The sequence below is a fragment of the Meles meles genome, chromosome 5, assembly GCF_922984935.1.
Source record: "Meles meles chromosome 5, mMelMel3.1 paternal haplotype, whole genome shotgun sequence".
NCBI classification, from domain to species: Eukaryota; Metazoa; Chordata; class Mammalia; order Carnivora; family Mustelidae; genus Meles; species Meles meles.
This window is the reverse complement of record NC_060070.1, coordinates 45,295,521-45,309,413: the sequence shown is the minus strand read 5'-3', so window position 1 is coordinate 45,309,413 and position 13,893 is coordinate 45,295,521. Positions and strand designations below refer to the sequence as shown.

Here is a 13,893-nt window from a genome sequence, read left to right as displayed (position 1 = left end):
TACAATACTCCAAACATTTTCTAAGCATTCTCAAAGTAATTTATAAGAAATAAAACAATAATTTTGGAGGAGTAACAGAATTAATACAAAATTTTTAATTAGTTTAAAATATTTATAGTTAATAATATAAACTAATTCTACAAGGTAAAAAAAAATGTGTTCTATTTGAGAAAGAAAATAAACTGAAATGCAAACATTTTTAAACAGAAATTTTGACAACCTTTATCTGAGGAACTACTTTTCATTTTCCTGAAGCCATGAGGTCCCTAAAAGAATCAGGACACTTCCCTACTCAAAGCAAGCAAGACAGGTATATAGAATGGTATTATCCTGAATTTGAAGATGGTGCTATTAAGTCCCTTGGCAGAATAACAAAGATAATTGTATTAATCAAGCCTCCCACTATTAACCCCAGGGAAGTGACTATTTCAGCATCAATAACTACAATGAGGAGAAAATACATACCTTATCATTTAGAAATACAGCCAGCTCTTATGAAGAGTCAGGACATGGGTGGGGGTGGGGGGAGTCTTCACAAGAGGATTCATTTTACAAAAAGACTTACTAACAGCTTTACTTAAATGGCAAATGCCCTATATTTAAGATGAAATCCAACATAAAAACATTAATTTTCACAGCTTTTCAGGAAAATATAATAAATTGGATATTAAGTTTAATACTATAGAGCATCTTGACTACTAGCATTTTTTTAATGAGAAAATTCAGAATATATAAAATTAGGATAGATGCCTTTAAGTATTACATCTATAGGTCATATAGGTGTAAGTGTTCAATTATGTAACTAAATACATGATACTTTCTTTTTTTTTTAATATTTTATTTATTTGACAGAGAGAAATCACAACTAGGCAGAGAGAGAGGAGGAAGCAGGCTCCCTGCTGAGCAGAGAGCCCAAGGCGGGGCTCGATCCCAGGACCCCGGGATCATGACCTGAGCCGAAGGCAGAGGCTTTAACCCACTGAGCCACCCAGGTGCCCCAATACATGATACTTTTTTAAGATAACATTTATTTATTAAATATATTGTGAATTTCTGATTCTCAAACTAGATTAATTTTTCAGATCTAAACTATTTTCTATAACCTGCAAGGCACAGGGCACTTGTATGTCCATAGCAGATACTAAAAACAAGCTACTTTGGAAAAATCATTAATATTTTAGGAAAATTCTATTAAAATTATCTTTCAGTTTAATGAAACATCTGAATATAAACTTTTCCTCTAAATGTACAATTATTTCAAATATAAAAAGTGCATATAAACTATTAAATCAGAGCACCTGGGTGCCTCAGCCCCTTAGGTACCTGCCTTCGGCTTGGGTCTCAAGGTCCTGGAATCGAGGCCCCACATTGGGTTCCCTACTCAGTGAGGAGTCTGCTTCTCTGTATTCTTTTGTCCCTCTCCTCCCATTCCCCACTTGTGCTCTCTGCTCTCTCAAGCAAATGAATGAAATCTTTAAAAAAGAAAAAGAAAAAAAAAAAAAAACCAACAAAGAACCATGAAGTGCTTCCCAAATCACTTAAGAATATAAAATAAAATAAAATAAAAATCAGGTCATTCCATTTAGGAGTGACGAGGAATTCTCTAAGTTTATTTTCTTTCAAAAAGCAGCCAAGGTTTTTTTCTTCTTTGCTATCACTAAACTGTTAATTGATTACGTACATCTATGGTTCTTACTAGGGCCAATCATGCCTCCCAGGTAACATATGGCAATCTCTGAAGATATTTTTGGTGGTCACAAATAAAAGGATGAGGGGCTGCTAATAGTATTTCATGCAAAAAGACCAGCAGTTCTGCTAAATATCCCACAGGACAGCCCCCCACAACAAAGAATTACTTGGCCTAAAATGTCAATAGTGTCAAAGCTGAGAAATCCTGGCCTACACTGGTAACACTTCATCAGCACACTTAATCGTATTCACTAAAGAAAAAAGGTCTTACAGAGAGAACTTACTTACCTGTACCATGGATAAACAAAGTTTTCCAACACTAATTCAAGAACCTGCATAAAAATTAGTTTTTAAAGAAAAATCAAATTAATTAATTAATTCTAGGAAAATAAACCATATGACCAAGAAATGTGTATTACCAAAAGCCAATTTCATTATCCCAAATACTGACATCTAGTATCATACTTTCACATGACATATACTGTCAACCTTACATGGTTATTGCGATGATCAAATGGAACATATGAGAAAACACTTTGAAAACCATAAAACTCCATAAAAAGAAACAATACTATTAGAATGACATACACACATTTCTAAACATTCCCACAATTAAAAAAAAAAAAAAAATGAAACAACAAACTTAAATTGTTCCTGACTCTGAAGTTTCACTGAACTGAAAGTTCTATGGAAAGAAGGAATATAATAGGTTAGTTTTATGAATTCCTAACTCTCTCTACAAATCAGTATTCCCAGAAAAAAATGAAGAAACAAGTAGGTCAGACTTAATAAGGGGTCAAAATTAGCTATCAGTGATTGCTTCTGAAGGGACAATAGTGACTAAAAGGGAGTATGAGGGGGACTTCTGGGGTACTAATAATGTTTTGTTTCTTGCTCTGGGTGTTGGTTATACAGATACATTTACTGTGTGAAAATTTTAGGTGTAAATTAAAAATCAGAATATAAGTTATAAATGAAACAGTAACAAAACAAAAGAAATCCTGGGTGTTAAAATTTCCATTTTTTAACTCTGGATGCGGTATTATGTTAATTTTTGAAAAGACTTGCAACAGTGGGCAGTAACTTTCTAAAGCAGTTGGGAGGGTATCTAACAAAGGTATCTAACCTGACTGTAGGCCTATTACCTTCTCTGGCAGCAGCAAGGAAGGTTGTAGATTCTTTAAATATTAAGGCAAGATTTGACTTTGTATTAAAAAAACTAAGCACAAAAAAAATAATAATAAAAAGAAAAGAAAGAAAAACTAAGCACTTAGTGATACCAGTTGGAAAAGTAAGACACATAGAAACAGGGATATGACACAAAAAGGACACCAGAAAATTTGCTATTAAATACTTGGTCTTACTTTAACCCCCACATCCGATCACCAAATATTATTGATTTTACAACCTACATAGCTCTTTTCTATAGCTCCACTGTTCAGTCCTTATCTTCTCAACCTTATATTGTAGCAAGAGTTTCTAGTCTCCCTCCTGTCAAGCTAGCTCCCATCCATCCTCCACAGAGCTGCCAAAGTAATCTAAAACATGTATCTGAACACCTCAATCCCATGCACAAAACCCTCAATTTATCAAACCACAATATAGCAAAGTAAGAAAAGTGGAGCTGCACTGATTTTGAAGGCGAGGGAGAAATCTTTCTGCTAGCAGCTGTGACCATTTATTTCCTTTTCACTTTCCATTGTATCCTCTGAGTCACATCTGAAAACTCCAGTTACACACTTCAAAAGTCAGTTACTTCTATAATCAATTAAACTCCTTCAGCAAGGTCCTTTAAATCTTTCAATGATCAGATTTCTAAAGAGCCATATAAAAACTGTCTAAGAACTAAGCCAGACCCAGGTTTTAGAGTAAGTTCTACTACCAGCCAGGGATGAACTTGAGAAAATTAAAACCCTCTAAAGCCCAGTTTGGTAAAATCAATAACAGCACCTACTTTATAGGTTGAATGATTTCAAAAAATAACAAGTAATTAGTACAGTGCCCAATATACAGCAAGTAACCAATAAATATTAGCTACCAGAATACAGTGTCTTCAATGCCCACATCCTTTCTCACATTTTGCTCTTCAGCTTACTGAACACCTTATTCAAAGCCTCCCTTTCCTTTCAAAAGCTTTCCCAAACCCTGATATACCCTTTCCCACACTATCATTCTGGCAAACTTCTAGTCATACTTTCTGACTGCCCCTCGCTATAGTTAGGCATTTTTTCCTCTGTATTAATAATATACATTGTACATTTCTTCCACTATTGCCAGTATTCACATTACATTGCATTCAACTGTTTATATGTCTACCTCCCCTCCTAGACTCAAGTTCCTAGAAGAAAGGAACAATATCTTATTTCTCCTTTTATTCCTGGGGCCTAGTCCAGTTCCTGCTTATAGTAAGATCTCAAAACATGTTTTTAAATGTTGGAGTTAGTATTTACTGAAAACCAGTGTGTGCCAGGCAGTAGGCCCAGAGCTTCATGTAAGTTTGTTTGTTCTTTCTTTCTTTAGAAATGAATGAAGTGAGGCGCCTGGGTGGTTCAGTGGGTTAAAGCCTCCGCCTTTGGCTCAGGTCATGATCCCAGGCTTCTGGGATCAAGCCCCAATCAGGCTCGCTGCTCAGCAGGGAACCTGCTTCCTCCTCTCTCTCTCTCTCTGCCTGCCTCTGCCTACTTGTGATCTCTATCTGTCAAATATATAAATAAAATCTTTTTTTTAAATAAATAAATTTTTAAAAAAAGAAGTGAATGAAGTGTCAAAGACCCACAAATAATACTCTTGCTAGAGGTCTTATCTTCAACAGACCTCAAATCAGCACTCTGTAATAGAAATGTAATGTAAGCCATATATGTAATCTTTTATTTTCTAGTAGCTACATTTTTTAAACTTTTTTTTTTTTAAGATTTTATTTATTTATTTGACAGACAGAGATCACAAGTAGGCAGAGAGGCAGGCAGAGAGAGAGGAGGAAGCAGGCTCCCTGACGAGCAGAGAGCCCGATGCGGGGCTCGATCCCAGGACCCTGGGATCATGACCCGAGCCGGAGGCAGAGGCTTAACCCACGGAGCCACCCAGGTGCCCCCTAGTAGTTACATTTTTTAAAAGTAATAAGAAAACAGGTAAAATTAATTTTATGATATATTTTAATTCACTATATCCAGAATATTATTTCAACACGTAATGAATAAAATGTATTATAGGATATTTTACATTCTTTTTTTCTTACTAAATCCTCAAAATCACAACTCAATTTGTGATACATTTCCAAGTGTTATGAACAGCCACAGTAGCTAGGGGCTACCATATTGGACAGCAAAGTCTTAAATCAAGGACTCCTGAAGTTGAAAATGAAAAAGAAAAAAGAAGAAATTAGAAAAAAGAGAAGTGCCAAGGGGCACCTGGGTGGCTCAGTGGGTTAAGACTCTGCCTTCTGCTCAGGTCATGATCTCAGGGTCCTGGGATCGAGCCCCACATCAGGCTCTCTGCTCAGCGGGAAGCCTGCTCCCCGCCCCCCGCCTGCCTCTCTGCCTACTTGTGATCTGTTAAATAATAAAATCTTAAAAAAAAAAAAAAAAAAGGTGCCAAGAGTTTTGGCATTTATGCAGCATGCTTTTAGCCAAAGGATACAAATTAGGGAAAAAAAAAAAAAAGGAAAAAAATTAATGAAGCAGGATTCAGTAATTGAAGAATACTATTCTTCAATTAATTAGCATTCAATTTAATTCAATATATGTTTATCAACTACTAACAACATATCTGGCACTATACTTGGTGCTGGGAACAACTCAGACCCCACTTACTGCCTTCAAGGACTTAACACCTTTCTTAGATCAATGGGGAAAACAAGTTTCTAGAAGAAATAACAAAATACATGTTACCAAAAAAGTATATATAAAATGTGACTGTAACAAAGATAAGGATGAATGCTTTCTATTCCTACACTACAGGGAAACAGTGAAAAGTCTCCCATTCTCTGCTCTACCCTTTAGCAAGTGTCAAAACTAAGATAATTCAGCAAGACATATTTGCTCTGTCTAGCTCAGGTATTACCCTACCATAAAGATGACTACTGTTATAAGAATTAAGCAATATCTAGGTAAAACAGTGTCGTCTTTGGCTAAAATGTCCATTTAAATTAGACACAGGATCCAAAAACTTCTATTTTATCACCTGAGTCACATTATTTCATAATAATCAACTACCTAGTTAAGAATTCATTAGGTGGCATATATTAAGATGTTCCACAATTAAATTTCCATTAGTATTTAATATATTCTGCTTGGGCGTATTTGGCAGTGTTATTAAATTAATTACCTCTGAGAGAGATGCATCAACCTTGGAAGAAATTTTCAGATCTAGCCACGGCTGGTAGTTTTCAAGTAGTAAGGAAGGCCTAAAGAAAATCATACAATTAAATTGCCTAAAATCCAAAATGTAATTGGAAGGATCAACAAATAAAAAATGTTTAACTTACCTATGTCGTTTACATTTTACTTTACCACAAACAGCACAGCTACGACCTTGAGGAAATAATTCTTGAAGTCCTAACTGCTAAAAAAGGGAAATGAGGAAGGGGAGAGATTTGTCTTAGCTTACATATAATCTTTACTAAAGAGAATCAACTTCAAAAGTTTATTAATCAATGTATAAATTCAAAGAATATTTTTTAAATTATTGGTCTGCCATAACACTGAAACCATTCTTTGTAATAACTACTACTGGGAAACTAAACTGCCAAATAAGAGAGAAAAAAAACCTGATAAAATGCAATACTTAAGCCAAATTTCTAAGCATATAATTAAGGTCAGTTATTATGCTCACTTATTTAAAAAAATTCAATCTATATTTGGAAATGATATTCTACTTCAGAGATGTAAGAAAAAACTATTTTCTATTTCCCCAAAATGTTAACTTCAATGAAAAGAAAGATATGTGACAACTAGTCATGTTTCTGACCAAATATGTGGCACCACTTTCCTCTGTGCTTTCTCTGAATAGAAGTACCAACAAACCTAAAAAGAGGAACTATATCAACTTGAAGAATTATTAAGCAATACTTCAAGATATCTGCACACTAGTGACTTTGCCTACTAGACACAGATTCAATACACCACCACCCTAATGAAATTTCAAATATACAAATTATTTTGGCTAAGCAAACTACGTGATTATTTGTCTCTTGAAGACATTTAGGAAATTAACAGCATGGGATAAGTTAATTCAGAGTTCCCTGTGTCTGTATCTCAGAATCACCTAGAAAGCTCTTAACAAGTACTGATTAAAAGGCCCTAACCAAGAACTATTCCGTCAAAATCTGATGAGAGCACCTAGGAATCTTTTTTTTTTTTTTTTTTTTTTTAAGATTCCCTAGGTGATTCTATTGTACAACCAACTTTGGGAACATGTTTTAATTTACTGTTCTCATAGTTAATATGCAGTTAGAGGACACTCTGTAATTATGGATTCCAACTTTCTGAGAAGTTTGTATTTTCTTTTTATAGCACGTTGTAGAGTTGTATACCTTAAAAATATACACATACATAAATTTCGTTTCTAATTATGTTCTGATGTCTTCCATTATTAAATAATACCAGATGGATTTTTTTTAAATCACTGCTTTAACATGCTTTCAGTAATAATATCAAACAGCACAGGTAATACATACTACTCTTAAAAATAAGAACACATAAATTTTACCTTGGGTTTGTATTTTATTGTGAAGAATATATTTGGTAAGAGAGAATCCGGTCCCAAAGAGCAATAGAATGTAACAACTCCAGCAACAAATGACCAGAAGATCATTAAAACATGAAGATACCTTAGAAATAAATGAAAATAATTATTACAACCAAAAAAAGTATAAAACTTAAGTTGTCCCCTCATTGATTTGACAAGTATTTATTAAGCACCTACCATATCATACTGAAGACAGATCTTTAATCATGATGCCTGTGATGTATTTATTTAATTATAAGGATCACAAAATGCATACTATCAAATGTACATTTCACTTGAAGTGTAAGAATGTATAAATTCTCAATATTTTATAATTTGGTACCTAGGTTATGTTTGACCAGCTATACTACAGTGCTCCAAATACCTTCCAATGATATTGTAGTAGTCATCAAAATTCTGATTACCTTTCATTAAATAAAAAAAATTAATACTGAGTGCCCATTATTTTGTGCCACCCAGTAACAGGCTGTGGGGATACAGTCAGGAACAGCACTGCCATGATCTCTATATGCATGGAAAACATGGTCTGTTAGGTAAGTAAATGAGTACAATACAGTGTGAGCATGTGTACTATATTAAGACAGAAAAAGCAATACATGATAAGGGAACACCTCAGGCAGAATATACAACCCAAATTTAAAAGGAAAGAAAATCTTTTTTCAAAGAAAGCAACTCTATAGAAAAACTTAAAAGAGTAAGTAGGAGAAATCCAACAGAAGAGAATGGGGTAGAGAAATGAGGGACTAGGGAAGAGGCAGAAGAATTCAAACTTGGGAAAACTACGCAAACTAAGATCCGAGCACAGCTCGAAGAAGAACTGGCTTTAAGATGAAGCTTTTAAAAAAAAAAAAAAAAAAAAAAAAAAAAAAAAAAAACCTCAGGCAGAAGCCAGATAATATGGTGTCATAAAATAAGTCATGTTAACATGTCTCAATACAGGCAGTCCTCATATTGCACAGTCCTGATAAGCATAAATTTCCATTAACATGATTTTGTGAAACACCAGTCCCCCAACAACACAGTTCAAATTCCAATTACCACATTATGTTTATTAACTGGTAACTATATAAAGCACGAACTTTGGTACTAGTTCTTCCATTCACAAATCACTATGTAGTGAGAAGAGAATGAAGCCAGTCCACAGAAAGAGAAAAAAAGGAAGTGAAGAACTTATCAGTTGTATTTTAAATCCAGGTTCTACAGGTCTCTGAGACCTAGCTACACTCTTGTTCCTTCTACACTTTAATAACCTTCCAGTGATTCCACTCTTTGCCAATATAGTGTGAGTTTAGTTTCTGTCATCTACCACTTAAAGTCTTGAGTAATACCCTGAAGGCAATGAAGAATTTTTAAGACTTTAGGAATTTCAGAACTTTTAAGGAGAGTAGTATTGCTAGACTTTATAGTCAAAGAACCACTCAGGCCACAATATGAAGAATAGCTTAAACTGGAAACATGCAGGCTAATTAGAAAGCTGAAAAAAATCTACAGGAGTCAAAGATAGTTTATATAGAGAAGAGACTTAGAGATAAAAAAAAAACTGATAGTCTTGAAAACATTTAGGAGGAAGAATTAAGAGGACTAAGTTGTTGATTAATCTGACAGAAGGGACAGGTAAAAAATCACTTCTCTTTGGACACACTAAATTTCAAGTATCTTAAAATATGGCATGCAGTGGGGGCACCTGGGTAGGTCAGCTAGTTGAGCATCTGACTCCTGATTTCAGCTCAGGTCATGGTCTCAGGGTCCTGGGATAGAGCCCAGGATCTTCACTCAGTGTCTGCTGAGACTCTCTCTCCCTCCCTCTCCTGCCCATTCTCACACTCACTCTTTCTCTCTCTAAAATAAATAAATCTGGGGCGCCTGGGTGGCTCAGTGGATTAAGCCGCTGCCTTCGGCTCAGGTCATGATCTCAGGGTCCTGGGATCGAGCCCCGCATCGGGCTCTCTGTTCTGCAGGGAGCCTGCTTCCTCCTCTCTCTCTGCCTGCCTCTCTGCCTACTTGTGACCTCTCTCTCTGTCAAATAAATAAATAAAATCTTTAAAATAAATAAATCTTAATAAAAACAACAGAGCAAGTAGAAAAATTTCATGAGCAGTTAGATACTGGGTAATTTAAATCTCTGCAGAGAATATAGGTAAGGAAAAGAATTTGGGGATCATTGAAATCATGGGAATAAATGAAATGACCAGGGAGGAGCTGCAGAATGACAAAAAAAAAAAAAAAGACATTTAAGGAAATTAGGAGAGCAAGAGAAATCTAGTAATTAGAAGAGCTGGGGGGTGGGGGAACCAAAAAAAAAAACAAGAATCAAATCACAGGGGCACGGTACCTGGGTGGCTTAGATGGTTAAACATCTGCCTTCAGCTCAGGTCATGATCCCAGGGTCTTGGGATAGAGCCCCACATCAGACTCCCTGCTTAGTGGAGAGTTGGCTTCCCCCTCTCCCTTTTCCCACGTGAAACCCCCACCCCACCATCTGCACACCAGCTCTCTATCTCAAATAAATAAATAAAATTACAAAAAGAATCAAGTCATAAAGGCTGTCAAGGTAAAAAAAAAATTTCAACAAGGATGAAGTAGTTAACATGATCAAATATTTTTAAATTTAAGCGAGAGAATGAGAAGTTTTAGCAACAAAAAAAGGCAATGATGAACTGGCAAAAGCAGTTTTAGTAGAATGCCAATGGAATGCAGTGGATTGAAGAGTGAACTGAAAATAAAAAAGTGAAATTGGGGGATGCCTAGGTGGCTCAGTTAAGGATCTGACTCTTGGTTTCGGCTCACCTCATGGTCTCAGGGTCATGAAATCCAGCCCCATATCAGGTTTTTGCACTCAGCAGGGAGTCTGCCTGAGATTCTCTTTCCCTCTCTCTGCCCCTCCCCCACTAAAAGAAGTAAATTGGCAATATGGATAATTCTCTTTTTAAAGGAACAACAGACTAAGGTGGTAGCTGGAGGGAGATAATGACTGAAAATGTTTAGTAAAACCTAATCATATTTAAATATTGACAGCATAGAAGGAGATAAGAGAAAAAGACATAGGAGAGAAGAGCTAAGTTGAGTTAATAAAGTCCTAGAGAAGTTAGCAGTAGTTGGCATTCAAAGCCTCAAAGGAGAAATAGTTATAAGAGCCGGAGATATCTCTTCCCAAATACCAGAGAGAAAGAATACATGGATGAGAATGCACTTAAGCTGTAGATTCAGTAGTGAGGATGAAAAGCAATATGATGTTCTTTATGTGAAATGGGAGATGCTGAAAGAGAAAGGCAAAAGGGGCAAGATCAGAAGTTATAGCAGACTGGACAAGTTCTGAAAGAGCCACTGGGCACACGCAATGAGAAGGCTATTCTGAGGAACTGCTGGGAAGTTAAATTTACAGGTTTGGGATTTTCTCTAGCAGCCCTCAGTAACCAAGATATAAACAGTGAAAAACCAAGCAGCATCACTGATCCAAGATTTCAATTTTGTCAGGTTAGTGCGACAGAAAGGAGTTAAGGATACTGGCAACAGAGTAGCTGAAGTGATGGACTGTGGATTCCAAGCTAGACCAACTCTAAACTACAAAGGTAAGTGACAACAGAAGAGAAAAAATAGAAAGCAAAGGAGTCAGGAGGCTAGGAAGTCAAGGAGCAGGTACAGTGTGACTGACTGAATGAAAGAAGCAGATGGTCAGCAAGTAGGATACTTGCTTTCTAAGATTTCAGAGGTAGAGCTCTTTCTGGTGATAACAAGGGCAACCATATACTGATCCAAGTGGGAGGCTAAAGAGGAATCACCTCATGACAGACTATTTGGTGGGTTACTCACACAAGCATTGAAGTCACCTAGAATGGTGACAGGATTTAAAATGGAGAGGAAGGCTATAAACCATAAAACAAAGTCATCTATAAATGAGCACAAATAACCTGAGAAAACAGACAAATGGCATATGTTCCAAAGGAGTAAGAGACTTCTACTTCCTTGACAGAATGACTGGTACTAGACTTGCTTTCCCACCATAAACAACTATAAAACAGGACAAAACATATGCAGTGGGATGCTTAGGTGGCTCAGCCTATTAAGCGGCTGCCTTTGGCTCAGGTCATGATCCTAAGGTCCTGGCATCGAGTCCAGCATGGGGCTCCTTGCTCAGTGGGGAACCTGCTTCTCCCTCTGCCTGCTGCTCCCCTGCTTGTGCTCACACTCTTTCTGATTAAAAAAAAATACACACACACACACACACACACACACACACACACACACACACACATATAGAGTAACTATTTCCAGGCAGTACAAGAGGAAAATCCTTAAGAGAAATGAAACACAACTGAGTACCACATCTGTCCCAGTTCTCTGACTGAGGACAATTTATCAAGTGCAGTACAGAACAGAAAGGATTACAGAAGACCTGGAAGTTCGGAATTGGGAAATATACAGCACCAAGTAGTAAGAAGAGGTGAAGTGAAGATGCGTGATTAGAGGTGCTTACCTATTATAGACAGTACAGACAGTGATCAAGTAAATATAAAAGCTGTGAGACAAAGGCTGAGGCCCCAAACGAGATGAATTGCCTGGTCTTAATATTATTGCCTGCAGAATAAAATAAAACTCCTTAAATCTTTACAGTCCCTTTCAATCTGGCCCCAGTTCACTTTTCTACTTTCTTTTACTTTTCTTATTTCTTCCCATTCCTCCCCCACCACCAACCCCCAGTAACCTCTACACCCAACATGGGGCATGGGGCTTGAACTCACAACTTTCATGCTCTACTGACTAAGCCAGCCAGGTACCCCTCTTCTCATTCCTGTATACAAAGCTTCACTCCACCCAAAATAGCATACTTGACATCAAGTTTTGTTTTGTTTTTTAAAGATTTTATTTATTTATTTGACAGAGATCACAAGCAGGCAGAGAGGAAAACAAAGAGAGGGGGGAAGTAGGTTCCCCGCTGAGCAGAAAGCCCCATGTGGGGCTCGATCCCAGGACCCTGGGATCATGACCTGAGCTGAAGGCAGAGGCTTTAACCCACTGAGCCACCCAGGCACCCCTGACATCAAGCTATTAAAAAAAAAAAAAAAAACCTTATACTTGGAAACTAACTCAAATTATAGAGGTATTTCAGAGAGGAAATTATCAAATTCTTATTCACAGCTGCTTACCAAACATCATTTTGACCCAGACAGTCATGATTCAGAATTTTTAGGATTTTTGAACAGTTATATAATACACATATCATATATACTTTAACACTCCCAATGAGATCTAATGCAGTACTCCATAATTAGCTATTAATATTTCTGCAGCAAAACATAAAAGCAATAAGAAAGAAATAAGTCAGAAATAAAGACTATAAATACGGGCGCCTGAGTGGCTCAGTCAGTTAAGCATCTGCCTTCGGCTCAGGTCATGACCTCAGGGCCCCACATCAGGCTCCCTGCTCAGTAGGGAGCCTGCTTCTCCCTCTCCCTCTTGTCTCCCACTCCTTCTGCTTGTTCTCTCATACTCTCTCCCTCTGTGTCAAATAAATAAAACCTCAAAAAAAAAAAAAAGACAAGACTAAATAAATAAATAAAAGACTAAATAAACAGTCTCATGTCTGTTCAGATCAGGTTTTGTCATCAAATGTAATTGGTACAAACAGGGTTAAAATTACTTCTTAACAGAGCTTTTGATTTCAGAATTACAGATTAGGAATTGTAGACCTGTAGATCAAATAACAGACTGAATGACAATAAATACTACATGCAATATGTGTGCACGTTAACTAAAGCAAGCAATAACTAAGGTATTAGTTAAGAAGAAAATCTGTATCCTTAAATGCATTAATCCAGTAGTTCTCAACCAAGGGTATTTTGCCCGCCAGGGGGCATTTGGCAGTATATGCAGACATTTTTGATTGTCTGAACTGTGGAGAGGGCAAAAGGGAAGGTGCACTATTGACATCAGGTGGCTAGAGACCAAGATAGCTGCTAAATATCCTACAGTGCACAGGCCAGCGCCTCACAACAAAAAATTATCTAGCCCAAATTATCAATAGTGCTGAGGTTGAGAAACCCTACATCAATCAGAGACAAATACTAAAACCAACAAGCTAAGCATTCAGAAAGTTGGGGGGAAAAAACAGGATCCAAACACATAAAAAGGAAGGAAACAATAAATTGGGGGAAAAAAAACAGGATCCAAATACATAAAAAGGAAGGAAACAGAAGAATAGAAATCAAGAAAGAAGACAACAATGACAAGAGGATATAACAAAATATAAGCTTAGTTTTTGAAAAATTAATAAAATAAGCAAAACTCTAATTAGATTTATCTTCTTTTCCAACTTGAGCTGTATTTTACTGTAACTAAAGGGACCTAACAAGTGAAGTAAAGCAATTCTAGAAGGAAAAATAGTGGAGAGAGAGAAAGAGAGAGAATTCAAATTTTAAAATATACAAGGAATGAGAAAAATGAGAAAATCATCATGTTGCA

At 36.5% G+C, this 13,893-nt stretch overlaps 1 protein-coding gene across 5 annotated transcripts in view; it reads right to left on the bottom strand.

Annotated features, from left to right (window-relative positions):
* SNX14 (sorting nexin 14) overlaps window positions 1-13,893 on the bottom strand; it is an 84,740-nt gene that overhangs the window by 60,317 nt on the left and 10,530 nt on the right. For 3 of the 5 annotated variants that reach the window (XM_046005802.1, XM_046005801.1, XM_046005799.1), the window contains exons 2-5: window positions 7,396-7,516; window positions 6,173-6,249; window positions 6,013-6,091; window positions 1,978-2,021 (exon numbers count right to left, since the gene is read on the bottom strand). In XM_046005802.1, coding sequence (XP_045861758.1) covers window positions 1,978-2,021; window positions 6,013-6,091; window positions 6,173-6,249; window positions 7,396-7,516 — 321 coding nt within the window. The remainder of the gene's footprint in view (window positions 1-1,977; window positions 2,022-6,012; window positions 6,092-6,172; window positions 6,250-7,395; window positions 7,517-13,893) is intronic. The other 2 variants (XM_046005800.1, XM_046005803.1) reach the window with 1 other exon arrangement.